Here is a 16,793-nt window from a genome sequence, read left to right on the forward strand (position 1 = left end):
CCTCATTAAAATGCAAAATAATTTTATAGCATTTTTTTGTTGTTATTTTGTCTCTCACTGTTCAAATAAACCTACCATTAAAATTATAGACTGATAATTTATTTGTAAGTGGGCAAACGTACAAAATCAACAGGGGATCAAATACTATTTTCCCCCACTGTAAGCATAAGCATTCACATGAAAAAGAGACAGATCCTGTCTTTCAGTCACCTCATATCAATTTAATCAAATTCAAACGTGTACATCAGCAGCAGGACAACAAGAGGAACTGTAATTATGGAATGATATGAACACATCAGTTCCCAGATCAGCTTTAGGGCCAGGATGAGACATGCAGTAATGATATTCCTGTAGGACTGCTGATCTTCATTAGTGTGCTGCTTGGACACACCACGCACATCAAGACCTGAGGAGAATGTCACAAAGCAGGATAAAGGACTTATCCACCTTACTTTGATAAACAAATCCAGCTTTGTGACAAACCCCCCCTGGAGTCACACACACAGTACAGCCACCTGTGAGCATCATACTACACCACACAGAAGCACTAGCCTGGGAGCAAGACAGTTTCTGTATTAACAACACTGTTGCCAATGACAAAACGCTGACATAAGCAGAAAAACAGACTGGTATCCAGGCTACAATACACACCTAATAATATTATTATCAAGTTATTTCAAATCCTAGGGCAGTCATTCAGATAATGTAAATTAGTCTTGCTGTATGAATCAGCATGGAACTAATACACATTTTTACCACCAACAATGATAACAGATATTGTTCTTTACTGTACAGAGGGCATTAAATGAGGAAACGAATAGGGATAGTATAATTATTTAATCCAGTGATTGACTACTACTGTAAATAGCATTAGAGCCTGATAGAGCATTCTCCACCAGTAGATATGCATTAGCCTAGGCCCAAGATGTGTGGCTTCGCTGATTATTAAATCAACATGCTAGTACGTGAAAAATGACAATGGGTAATTAGGTTTTATATCCCAAATATCAACATGCAGACAGATTGTTGTTTTACAATAGTGGTTCTGTCTAAAAGCAAATCCAGTGCATGAACTTAACTTGAACTATATTATATCCATGATAACCCCGATCATAACCATCAATAACATTTGAGAATGACCTTGACACGTGTGGTGTAGTAGGCTACATGAGAGATGTCTAGCTTTGAGGCAACAGTAACACACAGCAATAAATAAACTCATAACACACAGCCACTAACATATCACCAGTCAGTTATACGTACACAATAGAAAAATCTTTTCAGCCTTCAACCATGTGTCATTTGTAGATAATAACATATTGTAAGTGTATGCATTGGACAAAAAGTGCTTAGCTATGATTTTGTTCTCTTAGAAATCAAACCGTAACAACTGAAGTGCATAGAAACTAGAGACGACACATGGTGAATAATGTTTTGGTCCACCACCGAAGTCCAAAGAGTAGTAGGTGACATTTCAATAACTCTACAATAGAGTAAAAATAAATCATAAAAAGATGATTGGTATTAACTTGTTCTTTACGATTTATCATTTCAACTGGCAAGCCTAATCAAGAACTTTAGTTAGCAAATCAATATTAATTTGAAAAAAATACTAAAGAATGAAATGTCTTACTCCACGTCTCCTACATCTGTGGTCGTCAACCGTTACCCGACAGTGAGATACCACCTGTAGACTTGTTCACCAGTTGTGTGTATGTATGATAGGATAGCCTATAAGCTATAGGTAACTGCCAAAGTAAATGGAAACAATTGAGTAAAAGAGGGATACAAAGTATATTGAATGCAGGTGCTTCCACACAGATGTAGTTCCTGACTTAATTAAGCAATTAACATCCCATCATGCTTAGGGTCATGTACAAAAATGCCCAGTTGCCCAATTATTTTGGCTAGCATGGTTAGAAGAGATCTTAGTGAATTTGAAAGGGGGGTCTCAAATGAGCATAGGGGGTTTAAACTGTGTGTCTCAGTCACCATATCTCAACCCAATTGAACACTTATGGGAGATTCTGGAGCGGTGCTTGAGACAGCCTTTACCACCACCATCAACAAAACACCAAATTACAGATTTCCTGTGGAAGAATGGTGACACATCCCTCCAAAAGAGTTCCAGACACTTAGAATCTACGCCAAGGGGCATTGAAGCTGTTCTGGCAGCTTGTTGGCCCAATGACCTATTAAGACACTGTTGGCGGTTCCTTTATTTTGGCAGTTATCTGTATGTACAGTAGGCTATGAACACTTCTGACACCTCAACTGAAACAGGGTCCACCCAGAAACAGGGCTATTCTACCCTCCACCTGCTGCTTCTATGTACAGCAGCTAACAAGCAAAGAGCCAATCCAAACAGGATGAGTCTTGTAAGGAGGTCAACTTTGGGACCTTCTTGAGTTTCGTGATTCTTTTAGATTATTCCATCTTGCTACCGTACATACCTCACTGATAGTCATAACAACCCCAGTACATTTTTTTTACAACGTTATTTTAACAATTGGTTCATAAACTACTTTTTTCATGCTTTCTGTTTGCCATAGTGAGAGGTGCAATATGATAAGAGGAAGGCACTTAAATATAATCTTTATATTTGCCCGACTAGCTGTATTTGTTGTTCAGCAGGTAGCCTACACGGAGTTCCTTTTACTATGGACCCATTGTTATAAATATAATAAACCAAAGAACATAATTCCCTATGTATGCACAATAACATTTTAGTTGAAGTTCCAAAATGTTGTTCCAGAGTGACATACTGTAGGTAAGGGGGATCCATAAAACAAACTAAAAAAATGCTCTTTCATAGTCCTGATTCAGCACACACACCTTTGTCCTCTTCAAGGCGTCTCTATTCCAAATCTTTCCATCCATATCGGGAGCCAGAGTACAGCTCTTCCTCAGCACATTTAGTCACCAAGAGGGACAAGGGCAGGCAAGAAAGGCCTGGTGTTTCTAGGTTCTGTGGATATTACTCAGCTATTGTTGTGGTGGTTTTTGTTCTCGTGGACATTACCACCTCCTCTCAGGATGACGGCCACCATGATGTAAGCTCCATCAAAAATGACCTTCAGGACACCACTGGAGTCATGTCCCAGAGCTGTTGACACAAACAAAGGTGTATAACAAAAGAAACAATGCCTCCTTCATATGTGTATATGCACTGTCATTAAAAGGTCATTGTATTAATGCCTCCCATTCCTGTATTAGGCTGCGTTTATACAGTCAAATCCGATTCTGATATTTTTCTCACTAATTGTTCTTCCCTCAATCAGCTCAACTCTGAAAAATATCTGATGTGAAAAGATCTGTGATTGGTCAAAAGACCTGTTAGTGGAAAAAAGATCAGAATTGGGCTGCCTATCTACACGCTGCCTTAGAGACATAGTGTTTGTCTCACCTTGACGACCTTGTCTGCCCCAGAGGTCAGTAGCCAGCCCGTGGTAGGCTCGTAGTGCATGTAAACTATGCTGTGTTTGCTGTCATGGAATGTCGCCGTGGGCGCCCGGCTGTAAGACATGGGGAGGGGGCAAAATAGTGTTATCACCATGGGAATTAAAGTATAGGATTATATGTGATGACCAGAGGATGATATTTAAGGCTTTTTTGTGAGTGCATGTTACTCACTCCTCGTCCGTGATGGACTCGTGGCAGCTGTCACACACCCGCACCTCAAACTCGAAGCCCATGAGAGGGATGGTGGAGCGCTTGGCCGAGCACTTCCCACACACTGCCTGCCCACACTTCCTGCAGTGGTGCTGGACAGAGGAGACAGGAGACACTGAGCCTTGGGTTCAGCCTACAGATAAGGCCAATGTGCATATATCTCACTTGCCCTCACTCATGTAGTCACAAACAGCGGAGGCCACACCAGGTCTATGTTTCTGCATTTCACATTGCCATAGAGGGGTTCACTGTAAAGTCTACACCTGTAGTAAAACAGGCAGGGTTGGCCATTTTGTCTCCAATGTTTATTGAAAACATAAATACATTTGCACAATGAGCACTTGTCTCTCAACTACATCACATTTTGGCCATATTAGCAGACAAGAGTACATCAGTCAAAACAAGACATGGTATCAAGAACAAGATAAAACTAGCTAAAACGAGCCATGATTCACCACATGGCAGCTTCTTGTCATTGTTGCGAGCTATCTAGCCATCCAGAATCACAACACAAATTTCTGCCCCATTGAAGAGCGAGCATTGTTTGTGACCGAACCCGTTTATAGGAACAACATTAACTACGTTTTTCTCCTGCCCTCTTGTGGACAATATGTGAACTATATCCCACAGTGACAGTATGGTGCCCACTTTACCTGTCGCAGGCCAATTTTCTTACTGTCCCACATCTGTTTGAAGTTCCAGAAGAATGGCTGCTCACACTTCTGACACGAATCACTGTCCAGCCACTCTGGGGTCTGAGGGAACACAGACAGGTTAAATACAGACTCTAAATACTACTCTAGTCAGCTTTTCCTTACTCAATCCTACCTTTAACTATCAGGAGTTTTAAAAGGAAACTAATCCAGATTCAGTGGTTAGGTATAACGAAAGTGAGAGAAAGAACCAGTCAGAGTCACAGGTAGTCTACACTGAACACTAATTTGCATTCAGTACATTACCATTCTGAATTTCATTCAGAGTTTGTCATTCTCTCTCTGTACGTGTTCACATTTCAGGTATCCCTCCATGGTGACAGAAACAGCCAGACAAAGCACTCTGCCATACCATGCTGTCAATGACAGAGGTGACAATGCACTCACAGAGCTGTGACTGGCCCATATCTAGGGCTAGACGGATTCTACGGAAGAAAGGTGTGCTTATGTCTGAGTGACACAACCCGGCCCTGTGCTCCAGCAAATCCTATACACAGCCCTGCCCAACACTCAGGCCTCACTGCAGATTTAGCTCCATAGCACATTCATTCTCCTTCCCTCACAGTCCTATTGCATCCAAGTTGCTTAAGTTTGTGGGATGTGTGTGAACCTTCGAACCCCTTCTGGTGACAATATGTGCCAGGAACTCAACCTGTCTACTTCACACACACACGCACGTCTCACTGACTTGAGGTTGTGTCTTCCTCCTCCATCTTTATCAGTCCATCCCTCCCTCACCTCCTGTCTGGTCACGTCCATGTTCCAGATGACGATGCCCCCATCTGAGCTGCAGGAGATCAGCTGACGTGAGTGTGGCGCGTAGCATAGGCCCTGGACCTTCTCACTGCATTGTTAACACACACACAAGAGTATGTGGTACAGAAATATTGTAGATTCTACCCACCACCGCAATGACATCCTTGGGTGGGACATGAGTCACTTTCCAACTCTCCCAACAACATAACTGAACGTGAAACATCCTGGAGTTATGGATAATGAAGCGCCCTAAAGGAGACTACTAAGGACATTTCAACAGTTTCTAAGACTACCATAATGATCAAAGGCCCAGTGCAGTCAAACATGTGAGTATCCTGTGGTTTTATACACATTTCCACATTATGAGGTTGGTATAGTACTGTGAAATTGTGAAAATTATGATAAAGCCCTTTTCGCGTAAGAGCTGTTTGAAAAGACCGCCTGAAATTTCAGCCTATTTTGGTGGGATGGATTTTGGCCTGCCTGGTGACATCACATCATCATTAATTAATAGACCAATAAGAAGTGTTCCAAACCTCTGTCAATAACAGATACTTTTCCCCTTTCCCCTCCCCACTCAGACCACTTCAACAGTCCTAGCTAAATTCTTGCTTGATAAATTGCTCTTTGCTAAGAAGCTATTTTTGCTTCTTTTTGACCATTTTAATTGAAAACAAATCGCAGTAAGGTACTTCATTGTTATCCAGAAATGATTTGATATTGAGATAAAAACGACTGCATTGGACCTTTAATATATTTAAGCAAAAAGGCACGAGGGGTGTGGTATATGCCCAATATACCACGGCTAAGGGCTGTTCTTATGCGCAACGCGGAGCGCCTGGATACAGTCCTAAGCCGTGGTATATTGGGCATATACCACAAACCCCCGAGGTGCCTTATTGCTATTATAAACTGGTTACCAACGAAATTAGAGCAGTAGAAATATACAGTCTGATATACCACAGCTGTCAGCCAATCAGAATTCCCGACGCGAACCACGCAGTTTATAATGGGGGTTTTAATACTACAATGGAGACATTTGAAGACTGTATTGGAGGACTCTGTTGAGGTTCAGTGTGTGAATCTTACTTGTGTCCCTGAAGTTCAATAGCGGTGCCTTTGCGTCCCCCGATGTCCCACATGATGATGGAGTGATCTGAGCTGCCGGAGAACAACACTCTCTGGACTGGGTCCCAACACAGAGCTGTCACATTGCCTAAAGACAGCAGAACACAAAACACACATTCCTCAGCTCATCACTGGATCTTAAACTTGACCTGGACAAGTGGAACAAAAACAAGGAACTAAAAGGCTTCAATTATTAGAAAGTGGACAAAAGTGACTCAGAGCAAATTCAAGTTGAAATTAACTAACCTCTCAATAATTGCCAAGTCTTTTGCTTTTAATGAACCAAAATTCATCCATCTTGAGCCATGCTTGAGCACCCCCTTGTGTCTAATTCAAAGAGAAATATGTTCCAGTGCTTTTCACCGGCAGATATTTGCATAATGACAAACATGTGTAACCCCACTGATAACAGATAGGCCTGGAATAGTGGTGCTGTCAGCAGCATTGTCAGTCACACGCTCTTCTGTCAATATAGGAAGTAGGAGATGTGAGAGTGCTAAAACAACTGACCCCAGATCAGAACAGAGAGTTCATAAATAGCTGTGAGTGTTGTCCTCTGGAGTGTACAATGTCCCACACTACCTCTGTCACTGCTGGCAGGTGGCCGAGTGGCCAGGAGGGACGGTCAGTTAGGGTGAAAACATGGAAATAAACAGTGGTAGTAGACCGATTTATAAAATCTCCATGGGTTTAAAATAGTATGTGTGTTTTCTTTCAAATATTCAGGGGCACTTTATTTTGCTTCCTCTGCATATTGGAACCAATGGAGTAGTCCCAAATGGTGGTGTTTCAAGGCTGGGGGAGGATGGGGTACTAGGGGGTAGGGGACGAGTGTTGTTTTGCAACATGGGGTGTAGTAGTAATACCTGTGTGTCCTTTAAAGGTGGTGACCAGACTACAGCTGTCCAGCTCCAGCTTGAGGATGGTCACCTGACCAGAGTAGTCGCCCACAAAGGCGTGCCTCGTCTCCACATCGAACCTGGGAGGGGCAGGGTCAAGGATGGCAATGATCGTTTAACTGAACTGTTTGCATCTGAGCAACTTCACGGATTTGCACACACTATTTATTCTATTCAATCAGTGTTTCCTGGTTGAAACCTACTCGTATCTGATCTGTATGTGGTTCATTCTATTCAGTGAAGGACTGACTGCCTTACACCTCTTAAATTACTAACAAAAAACAACCCACATCAGTAAAAACTTACACCACAGTTAACTGTTCATTAGCTACAAAATCATATGTATTTAGTCTCTGAGCTCAAGAGAGACCTTTCAGTGAGAGGCTAGAAGGATAAATAAAAGCAATCAAGAGAGAGAAAACAATAAGACAAATCTTCTCAGAACACGAAACCGTGGTTGTTTAGAAACATTTGCTGGATGACATACTAAAGAAAAAACACATTCCAAGTAGTTCCTTCATGTCAAGAATTTTGAATAACATAAAAAATAAAAATATTTAACCAGGTAGACCAGTTGAGAACAAGTTCTCATTTACAACTGCGACTGGGCAAAGATAAAGCAAAGCAGTGCGACAAAAACAACAGTTACACATGGAATAAACAAACATACAGTCAATAACACAATAGAAAAATCTATGTACAAATGTAATAATGACTTCTCTGGGTTTATAAAAAGGTATACAAAGCCAAAACAAACAAAATGGCTGCCATATGTATGTCAGGAAGAAATCCGAAAAAATTATTTGTTGTACTTAACATTGGAATTGTTTATCCCTGTCTTTGAAGCATAAGTCAGTCTCAAGACCTCACAGAGCTAGTTGATATCGAGAGTCCACCACAGAGGAGTGGACCCAAACCTTATATCTTGCCATTACAGAAATTTCCCGGGCCATTGCCTTGGGCCGCATGACTGAAGGCTATCGTTGGCGTTCCCAGTTAAGAAAAGCTACTGGAACGCTTACCTGGCTCCCTCTCTGGTCTACTGCATCGTAGGAGAAAGCGCAAGAGGGCCATATCCTCCCATAGCGCCTCAAATATATACTTGTTTGAGGTGAAGGAGACAGTCGAGTGCTGTTACCACTTGAAATGTTGTCTGTGGCTTTAGACTTCACACACAGGTAGTACTTGTTAAGATATTTGCTTCATAGCAACTAGAGCAACTAGAGCTAACGCTACCTACAGTAGCATATTATTATTATTTTAAATCTTTATTATTTTTTACAAATTGATACTTGGAATCAAATATCATCCAAAAATAATATTGCGATATGTAACTGTAGTGATTTTTTAACCCCATCACTAACAGCATGTGAATGGAATAGAATGACTAGAATAAAATAGAATAGAGAAATGTGGTTTGTAAAAGATGAAGGATACTGCAGTCCAGAGACCCAGGCGGTGGTGCGGTATAGCCCCAGCTGTGTTCCACTCTCAGAGCAGTGCCAGGTGAAGTTCTTGTCCTGTCCTGTACTGAGGACCCACTCCATCTCCAACACAAACAGCACCACTGTCACTCTGCCCTGGTGGGCTGACACAGAACAATGTCATGATAATAAACAAAATAATACTGGTCATATACTGTACATAGTCAAAAAGTAAACGGATTGGTGTTCTTTGCATCCTTTAAAATGGATAAAAACAGACAAGATGGCAGTCGTACAGTAGAACTGTTGGCAGGAAGCTCAATATTAGTGCATTGCTTTTAGAGGCCTTGTAGCTAAAAACCAACCAAAGCACCATCAATAGAAAAAAAATCCATTATTTTGCCATGTTTCATCCCTTCCTGCCATTGACCAGAGTCAGCTGAGTCACATAAAGAACACAGCCTGTGGCCACACTTCCCATCTCACCCTGGTAGGTCTGTGCCGGGGTCATCTTGTTGTAGTCTTCTGACAGGATGAACTCCTGAAACACAGAAAGTATGTCACTCACTGGTTTTCCCAAGAGAAAGCACAGTATTTCTTTGATATGGACATACTTTTAGGTCAAAATTACACAACGCTTGAAATTACCTGACTCAAAAGGAAGAGCTTAGGTTTAGCAAAGTATATCCATGTTAGTTTTAGGCTATGAATCCCATACAGAAACCCAGATCTACACCTCCTGTATATAGACATATTTAGTATCCCTGTGTTGATTGATACACCTAACTGCTTAACCAATCATGCGGAAGATTAGGTTACTCAGAGATGCAACCCCTCTGGCAGTATTGATCAGTGCTGGTGTATGGAGAAGCAAAGAGTCAGTGCGAAAGAGCGCGAGACCAAGAGACAGTAGCTAGCTACTTAGTGACCTGCTAAATGTTAAACATGAAATCATGACCCAATCTGGCCCTGGGGTATGGGTTTTGGTATGTGTATCAGGCTTGACTGGGGGATAAGGCTGGATGCTTGGTATAAAAGTACGACGCCCAATCATGAGTGTATCTTAGACAACAGAAACAGTCACTTACGGAGATGGTTCCATTCTCCATACCCATAGACAGCCTTCTGGTCTCTGGGTTAAAGGACATACAGGAGCAAGAATCTAGGAAGAGAAAGGAAATAAAGTAAGAAAATGTCTGCAACATATACAAGTGTGGGGTGTCTCCACTCTCCAGTGCCATTGCAATGTGCTTTGAGGGGAAAATCACTGACTGGGCTAGTGACTACATGATGGAATTAAAGTGTCTTGCACAACATGCAGAAAGAAAAAACAAGGGAAGTAGGGAACATGTCAAAATTAAGATGATTACTTGCAGTACACTTTAGGAAATGGAACTGAAGAGGGTGGTGACTTCCTGAATGACTTAAGAAAGCCTTTCCAGACAGGCACATGCATAGGCTTATCTCTAGGAATCACAATTTGGAATGCATTTACAACTTAAAAGGCTGCCAGGCACAATGCACCAATTCATTAAAAGCCCAGGCCTTTATGGTAGAGTGGCCAGATGGAAGCCACTCCTCAGTAAAAGGCACATGAAAGCCAGCTTGAAGTTTGCCAAAAGGCACCCAAAGGACACTCCGACCATGAGAAACAAAATTCTCTGGTCTGATGAAATAAAGATTGAACTCTTTGGCCTGAATGCCAATCGTCACATCTGGAGGAAACCTGTCACCATCCCTACGGTGAAGTATGGTGATGGCAGCATACTGGGAGACTAGTCGGGATCGAGGGAAAGATGAACGGGGAAAAGTACAGAGATCCTTGATGAAAACCTGCTCCAGAGCGCTCAGGACCTCAGACTGGGGTGAAGGTTCACCTTCCAACAGGACAATGACCCTAAGCACACTGCCAAGACAACACAGGAGTGGCTTCAGGACAAGTCTCAATGTCCTTGAGTAGCCCAGCCAGAGCCCGGACTCGAACCCAATCAAACATCTCTGGAGAGACCTGAAAAAAGCTGTGCAGTGACGCTCCCCATCCAATCTGACAGAGCTTGAGAGGATCTGCAGAGAAGAATGGGAGAAACTCCCCAAATACAGGTGTGCCAAGCTTGTAGCGTCATACCCAAGAAGACTCTAGGCTGTAATCACTGCCAAAGGTGTTTCAACAAAGTACTGAGTAAATGGTCTGAATACTTATGTAAATGTGATTTCAGTTTAGATGCATAAAAACTTAAAACGTTTTGCTTTGTCATTATGGGGTATTGTGTGTAGTTGATGAGGGAAAAAAATGATTTAATCAATTTTAGAAAAAGGCTGTAACGTAACAAAATGTGGAAAAAGTCAAGGCCCACTGGAAATGTTATGCACTTATATAGTATATTGTTCCAAACAATATGTCTTAAAATGAACTAAATCAAAAAGGGTACTTTTGAGATGTTCATGTTATGTTTAATAAATTAATGTGAAGATTTGCATTTCAGATTCTAGACATACTCCATGTGTTAGAGCACACTATAAAGGAGTATAACGACAAAGTCTTACAGGAGGCATGTATAGGTCAAAAAAGGACCTAAAATGGCAAAATGTCATCATGATTTTCCCCAAAAATGGTTTGGAATATAAGTGTAAAAAAACATATTAAACATACTTCCTCCCAATGAAGTTCTAACGTGAGAATTGCCTGAACAATCTGAGATACCAAACATATTTTCCACTCCTGCTGGCGTGGAATCGCCCAGTAAGTCATGAGAGGTGATGACTCACCTGGCATTGTGTGGTAAACGCTGGGCCAGTACTGGCCACTGTCTCTCTTCAGCCATATCCGGATTGTCCTGCGGGTCACATAAAGCCATTCTGGTTATGTATTGGTCGGGACTATCAAACTGCCGTAGGCACCACCATGTCAGAGAGGTATTGACTAAAATAAAGTAGCATATAATAAATTCAGCAAAAAAGAAATCTCCCTTTTTCAGGACCCTGCTTCCAAAGATAATTCGTAAAAATCCAAATAACTTCACAGATCTTCATTGTAAAGGGTTTTAACACTGTTTCCCATGCTTGTTCAATGAACCATAAAAATGTATGAACATGCACCTGTGGAAGGGTCGTTAAGACACTAACAGCTTACAGACAGACGGTAGGCAATTAAGGTCACAGTTAGGACACTAAAGAGGCCATTCAACGAACTCTGAAAAACACCAAAACTAAGATGCCCAGGGTCCCTGCTCATCTGCGTGAATGTGCCTAACTCGAAACCCAAACCGACTGAGCGCGTGCGCCATCGTGCATAAATGTATTTTGTCCCCCCACACCAAACGCGATCACAACACGCAGGTTAAAATATCAAAACAAACTCAACCAATTATATTAATTTGGGGACAGGTCGAAAAGCATTAAACATGTATGGTAATTTAGCTAGTTAGCTTGCACTTGCTAGCTAATTTGTCCTATTTAGCTAGCTTGCTGTTGCGAGCTAATTTGTCCTGGGATATAAACATTAGGTTGTTATTTTACCTGAAATGCACAAGGTCCTCTACGCCGACAATTAATGCACATAAAACGGCCAACCGAATCGTTTCTAGTCATCTCTTCTCCTTCCAGGCTTTTTCATCTTTGAACTTATATGGTGATCGGCATCTAAACATTCATAGTATTACCACGACGACCGGCAAAACAGTTCGTCTTTCAATCACCCACGTGGGTATAACCAATGAGGAGATGGCACGTGGGTACCTGCTTCTATAAACCAATGAGGAGATGGGAGAGGCAGGACTTTCAGAGCGATCTGCGTCAGAAATAGAAAGGAGTTCTATTTTAGCCCTTGGCATCGCAGACGTTTGTTGGCGCGCGTAAGCAGTGTGGGTGCAATAATTGAATAACATGGATTTCTAAATTTATTTTGCAACGCACGCCCATGTGACGTGTCCGGTCTGGTCAGCATGTTAGGCATGCTGCAAGGAGGCATGACGACTGCAGACGTGGCCAGGGCAATAAATGGCAATGTCCGTACTATGAGACGCCTAAGACAGCGCTACAGGGGAACAGGACGGACAGCTGATCGTTCTTGCAGTGGCAGACCACGTGTAACAACACCTGCACAGGGTCGGTACATCCAAACATCACACCTGCGGGATAGGTACAGGATGGCAACAACAACTGCCCGAGTTCCACCAGGAACGCACAATGCTTCCATCAATGCTCAGACTGTCCGCAATAGGCTGAGAGAGGCTGGACTGAGGGCTTGTAGGCCTGTTGTAAGGCAGGTCCTCACCAAACACCGGCAACAACGTCACCTATGGGCACAAACCCACCGTCGCAGGACCAGAAAGGACTGGCAAAAAGTGCTCTTCACTGATGAGTTGCGGTATTGTCTCACCAGGGGTGATGGTCGGATTCGCGTTTATCGTCGAAGGAATGAGCGTTACACCGAGGCCTGTACTCTGGAGCGGGATCGATTTGGAGGTGGAGGGTCCATCATGGTCTGGGACGGTGTGTCACAGCATCATCGGACTGAGCTTGTTGTCATTGCAGGCAATCTTAACGCTGTGCATTACAGGGAAGACATCCTCCCTCATGTGGTACCCTTCCTGCAGGCTCATCCTGACATGACCCTCCAGCATGACAATGCCACCAGCCATACTGCTCAATCTGTGCGTGATTTCCCGCAAGACAGGAATGTCAGTGTTCTGCCATGGCCAGCGAAGAGCCCGGATCTCAATCCCATTGAGCAAGTCTGGGACCTGTTGGATCTGAGGGTGAAGGCTAGGGCCATTCCCCCCCAGAAATGTCCGGGAACTTGCAGGTGCATTGGTGGAAGAGTGGGGTAACATCTCACAGCAAGAACTGGCAAATCTGGTGCAGTCCATGAGGAGGAGATGCACTGCAGTACTTAATGCAGCTGGTGGCCACACCAGATACTGTTACTTTTGATTTTGACCCCCCCCCCCTTTTGTTCAGGGGCACATAAAATTTCTGTCAGTCACATGCCTGTGGAACTTGTTCAGTTTATGTCTCAGTTGTTGAATCTTATGTTCATACAAATATTTACACATGTTAAGTTTGCTGGAAATAAACGCAGTTGACAGTGAGAGGACGTTTCTTTTTTTTTGCTGAGTTTCAATCTCTGCGTCTTTTAGTTAAGAAAACTATTTTCACACCACTTCGTTACCGACGTCACTTTTTCATAACAGGTTATGAGAATTTATGCTGCAGGTTGGAAGAGAGCGGAGGAACGCTCATCTCCGTTCGCTTATATCGAGGCGGAGTTGAGTAGCGATAACTGGTCGCGCGATTTGTTAGCAACATTGAGTCACCACCTGTCGATACTTGTAAAAATGTACATTCTGAAAAATATTGTACCTATGCTTGTCCTGTACACCTGTGGGGTTCATACTTTTAGTGAATAAAACCACCGACCTTTTCCTCATAAGTCGGTGGATGTATTTGAAAAAAGTCATGACAAGTATGAATTTCAGAACCCCGCGGAAAGACCGCAATTATAGGTACAGGCAGGCCTAACAGTTATCAGAACTTACATTTTTACAAGTATCGACTGATGGTGACGCATTGTTATTGCTAACAGATGGCGCAACTAGTTATCAATACTCAACTCGGTCTCGAAGTAAGAACGGAGTTTCGCGTTCCTCAGTTAGGATACTGAGTTTATGGTTTGGTTTAGGGCTGGAGAAAATGCTCTCCTAACCTGCTACGAAAATGACTTCGTATCTTAGTGGCGTGAAAAGAGGGTAATTTGTCTCAGTTTTAACGCCAGCCATGATGACGATAGGGAGCTTATAGTGCCAGTACATGTTTGCGGTGCTATAAATAGTGCACAATCTGTAATATTACATTTTACCTACTGTAGTCACATATTTGACATGGTCTCAAACAGTATGATCCTACCTGTCCTCGGAGACGCTGATCACCCCGTCCTCCTTTGGAATTATGACCGCCGTGTTTACAACATCTTGGGAAGCCTCTATTTTGTTGAGCAGAACAGGAGTCCGAGTCTGCGGTTTGGGTTGTATTTGTGCCGCCATTCCGGAGGTATAGGCCTAGCTGCTTCGCTGGTTTTGGCTATCCGTAACATAACACCCTAGTCGAGCCGCAGAAGTGTTAGAGATTGTAGCAGCACTTTGAACACGGCATATCGTGTGTTGTGACAGCCAAAGACGCTGCTCGTCAGCTGACCACGGCGTTGTTCTTTGGGATTGGGTTGGCAGATCGCATCCAACGTTAAAGTATTAACACCGCCACCTACTGTACTGGAGTGTAACGCCAGTCATGGCCTACCTACATTAAATTATCTTCATTATTCCTCTTACTCTAAGTGAAAGATCCCTAGACACCACCTCTTCCTTTGCTGACCGGTGCAAGTGATAAAAGTGCATCCCCTTAATACTATCATCCCCACTCCCTTTGCCAAAGATCAAGCCCTTTTTTCCCAGATCAAGGACTTGACTTCCCTGCGGCCAAGCGGGACCTGAATATCGACCCCTCTCTCCTCACAGCACTCTTAGCCACCACATTGGCCTTCTCATTACCCTCCACACCCTCATAGGTGGGAACCCAGCAAAAGCTTACCACCACTCCCATCCTCTTCAATCCCATTAACAGCACCACCATCTCCACAAATAAGTCTCCCCTAACCGACCTGCTCGTCTATACACTACTCGACACTGCAGCCTAATCAGAGCAGATCACCACTGAGCGGCCATGAACTCGGCCACATACATTGACACAATCAGTTAACCGCTTACATACTCTAACATTGAAATCTGGGATATACACCCCTGCCCCTGTAACCGATGTGAAATGGCTAGTTAGTTAGCGGTGGTGCGCGCTAATAGCGTTTCAATCGGGGACGTCACTCTCTCTGAGACTTGAAGTAGGGTTTCCCCTTGCGTTGCAAGGGCCGTGGCTCTTGTGGCGCGATGGGTAACGATGCTTCGTGGGTGTCAGTTGTTGATGTGTGCAAGGGTCCCTGGTTCGAGCCCAGGTTGGGGCGAAGAGAGGGATGGAACCTACACTGTTACAACCCCACCCTACCACTGACTGAATCCTTTGAACCATCTGTATATATCCTTAAAAACAAATAAAAACAAATATCTATATACACTATATATACACAAAGGTATGTGGACATCCCTCCAAATGAGTGAATTCAGCAATTTCATCCACACCCATTGCTGACAGGTATAAAAAAAAATTGAGCACACAGCCATGCAATCTCCCTTGACAAACATTGGTAGTAGAATGGCCTTACTGAAGAGCTCAGTGGTGCCATCATAGGATGCCACCTTTCCAACAAGTCAGTTTGTAACGTTTCTGCCCACCTAGAGCTGCCCCGGTGAACTGTAAGTGCTGTTATTGTGAAGTGGAAACATCTAGGAGCAACAATGGCTCAGCCACAAAGTTGTAGGCCACACAAGCTCACAGAACGGGACAGCCGAGTGCTGAAGTATGTAAAAATCATCTGTCCTCTGGAAACAACGTCAGCACAACTGTTCATCGGGAGCTTTGTGAAATGGGTTTCCATGGTCAAGCAGACGAACACAAGCCTAAGATCACCATGCACAATGCCAAGTGCCGGCTGGAGTCGTATAAAGATTGCCACCCTTGGACTCTGGAGCAGTGGAAACCCGTTCTCTGGAGGGATGAATCATGCTTCACCATCTGGCAGTCTGACAGATTAATTTGGGTTTGGCGGAGGAGGAATAATGTTTTGGGGCTGTTTTTCATGGTTTGGGCTAGGCCCCTTAATTCCAGTGAAGGGAAATCTTAACACTACAACATACAATGACATTCTAGATGATTCTGTGCTTCCAACTTCATTGCAACAGTTTGGGGAAGGCCCTTTCCTGTTTCAGCATGACAATGCCCCGTGCACAAAGTGAGGTCCATACTTGTCAAGATCGGTGTGTAAGAACTTGACTGGCCTGCACAGAACCCTGTCCTCAACCCCATTGAACACCTTTGGGATGAATTGGAACACCGACTGTGAGTCAGGCCTAAATCACCCAACATCAGTGCCTGACCTCACTAACGCTCTTGTGGCTGAATGGAAGCAAGTCCCCGCAGCAATGTTCCTGATAGTCAATATCTATTGGAACGCTTTCCCAGAAGAATGAAGATTGCTTCTATAACAAAGGGGGTACCAACTCCATATTAATGCCCATATTTTTGAAATGATATGTTCG

At 43.3% G+C, this 16,793-nt stretch overlaps 1 protein-coding gene across 2 annotated transcripts; it reads right to left on the reverse strand.

Annotated features, from left to right (window-relative positions):
• Nucleotides 1–200: 200 nt before the first annotated feature.
• Nucleotides 201–14,776, reverse strand: LOC115155704 (WD repeat and FYVE domain-containing protein 2). Of its 2 annotated transcripts, none has more exons than XR_003868113.1 (12): nucleotides 14,497–14,776; nucleotides 11,359–11,426; nucleotides 9,681–9,754; nucleotides 9,079–9,133; nucleotides 8,606–8,756; nucleotides 7,136–7,248; nucleotides 6,231–6,357; nucleotides 5,074–5,229; nucleotides 4,326–4,427; nucleotides 3,634–3,764; nucleotides 3,407–3,515; nucleotides 201–3,106 (listed from the first exon to the last, which is right to left on the reverse strand). XR_003868113.1 is itself a non-coding variant. In XM_029702601.1 (12 exons), exons 1-12 carry the CDS (start codon nucleotides 14,631–14,633, stop codon nucleotides 3,077–3,079), a joined length of 1,203 nt encoding a protein of 400 aa, XP_029558461.1. In that variant the 5' UTR covers nucleotides 14,634–14,776; the 3' UTR covers nucleotides 201–3,076. The 2 variants fall into 2 exon arrangements, 1 of the variants encoding a protein (XP_029558461.1); XM_029702601.1 differs by having other exon boundaries at nucleotides 5,124–5,229.
• Nucleotides 14,777–16,793: the final 2,017 nt, after the last annotated feature.

This window comes from Salmo trutta, chromosome 20, assembly GCF_901001165.1.
Source record: "Salmo trutta chromosome 20, fSalTru1.1, whole genome shotgun sequence".
NCBI lineage: Eukaryota > Metazoa > Chordata > Actinopteri > Salmoniformes > Salmonidae > Salmo > Salmo trutta.

Bases quoted from the DNA above. Each gene is read 5' to 3' on its own strand.
- LOC115155704 (XM_029702601.1), bottom strand. From the start codon at position 14,633: ATGGCGGCACAAATACAACCCAAACCGCAGACTCGGACTCCTGTTCTG. The intron at 3,765-4,325 runs GTAAAGTGGGCA...TCCTCTGTCCAG, and splicing joins AGAAAATTGGCCTGCGACAG to CACCACTGCAGGAAGTGTGG. The intron at 3,516-3,633 runs GTGAGTAACATG...CATGTCTTACAG, and splicing joins GAGTCCATCACGGACGAGGA to CCGGGCGCCCACGGCGACAT.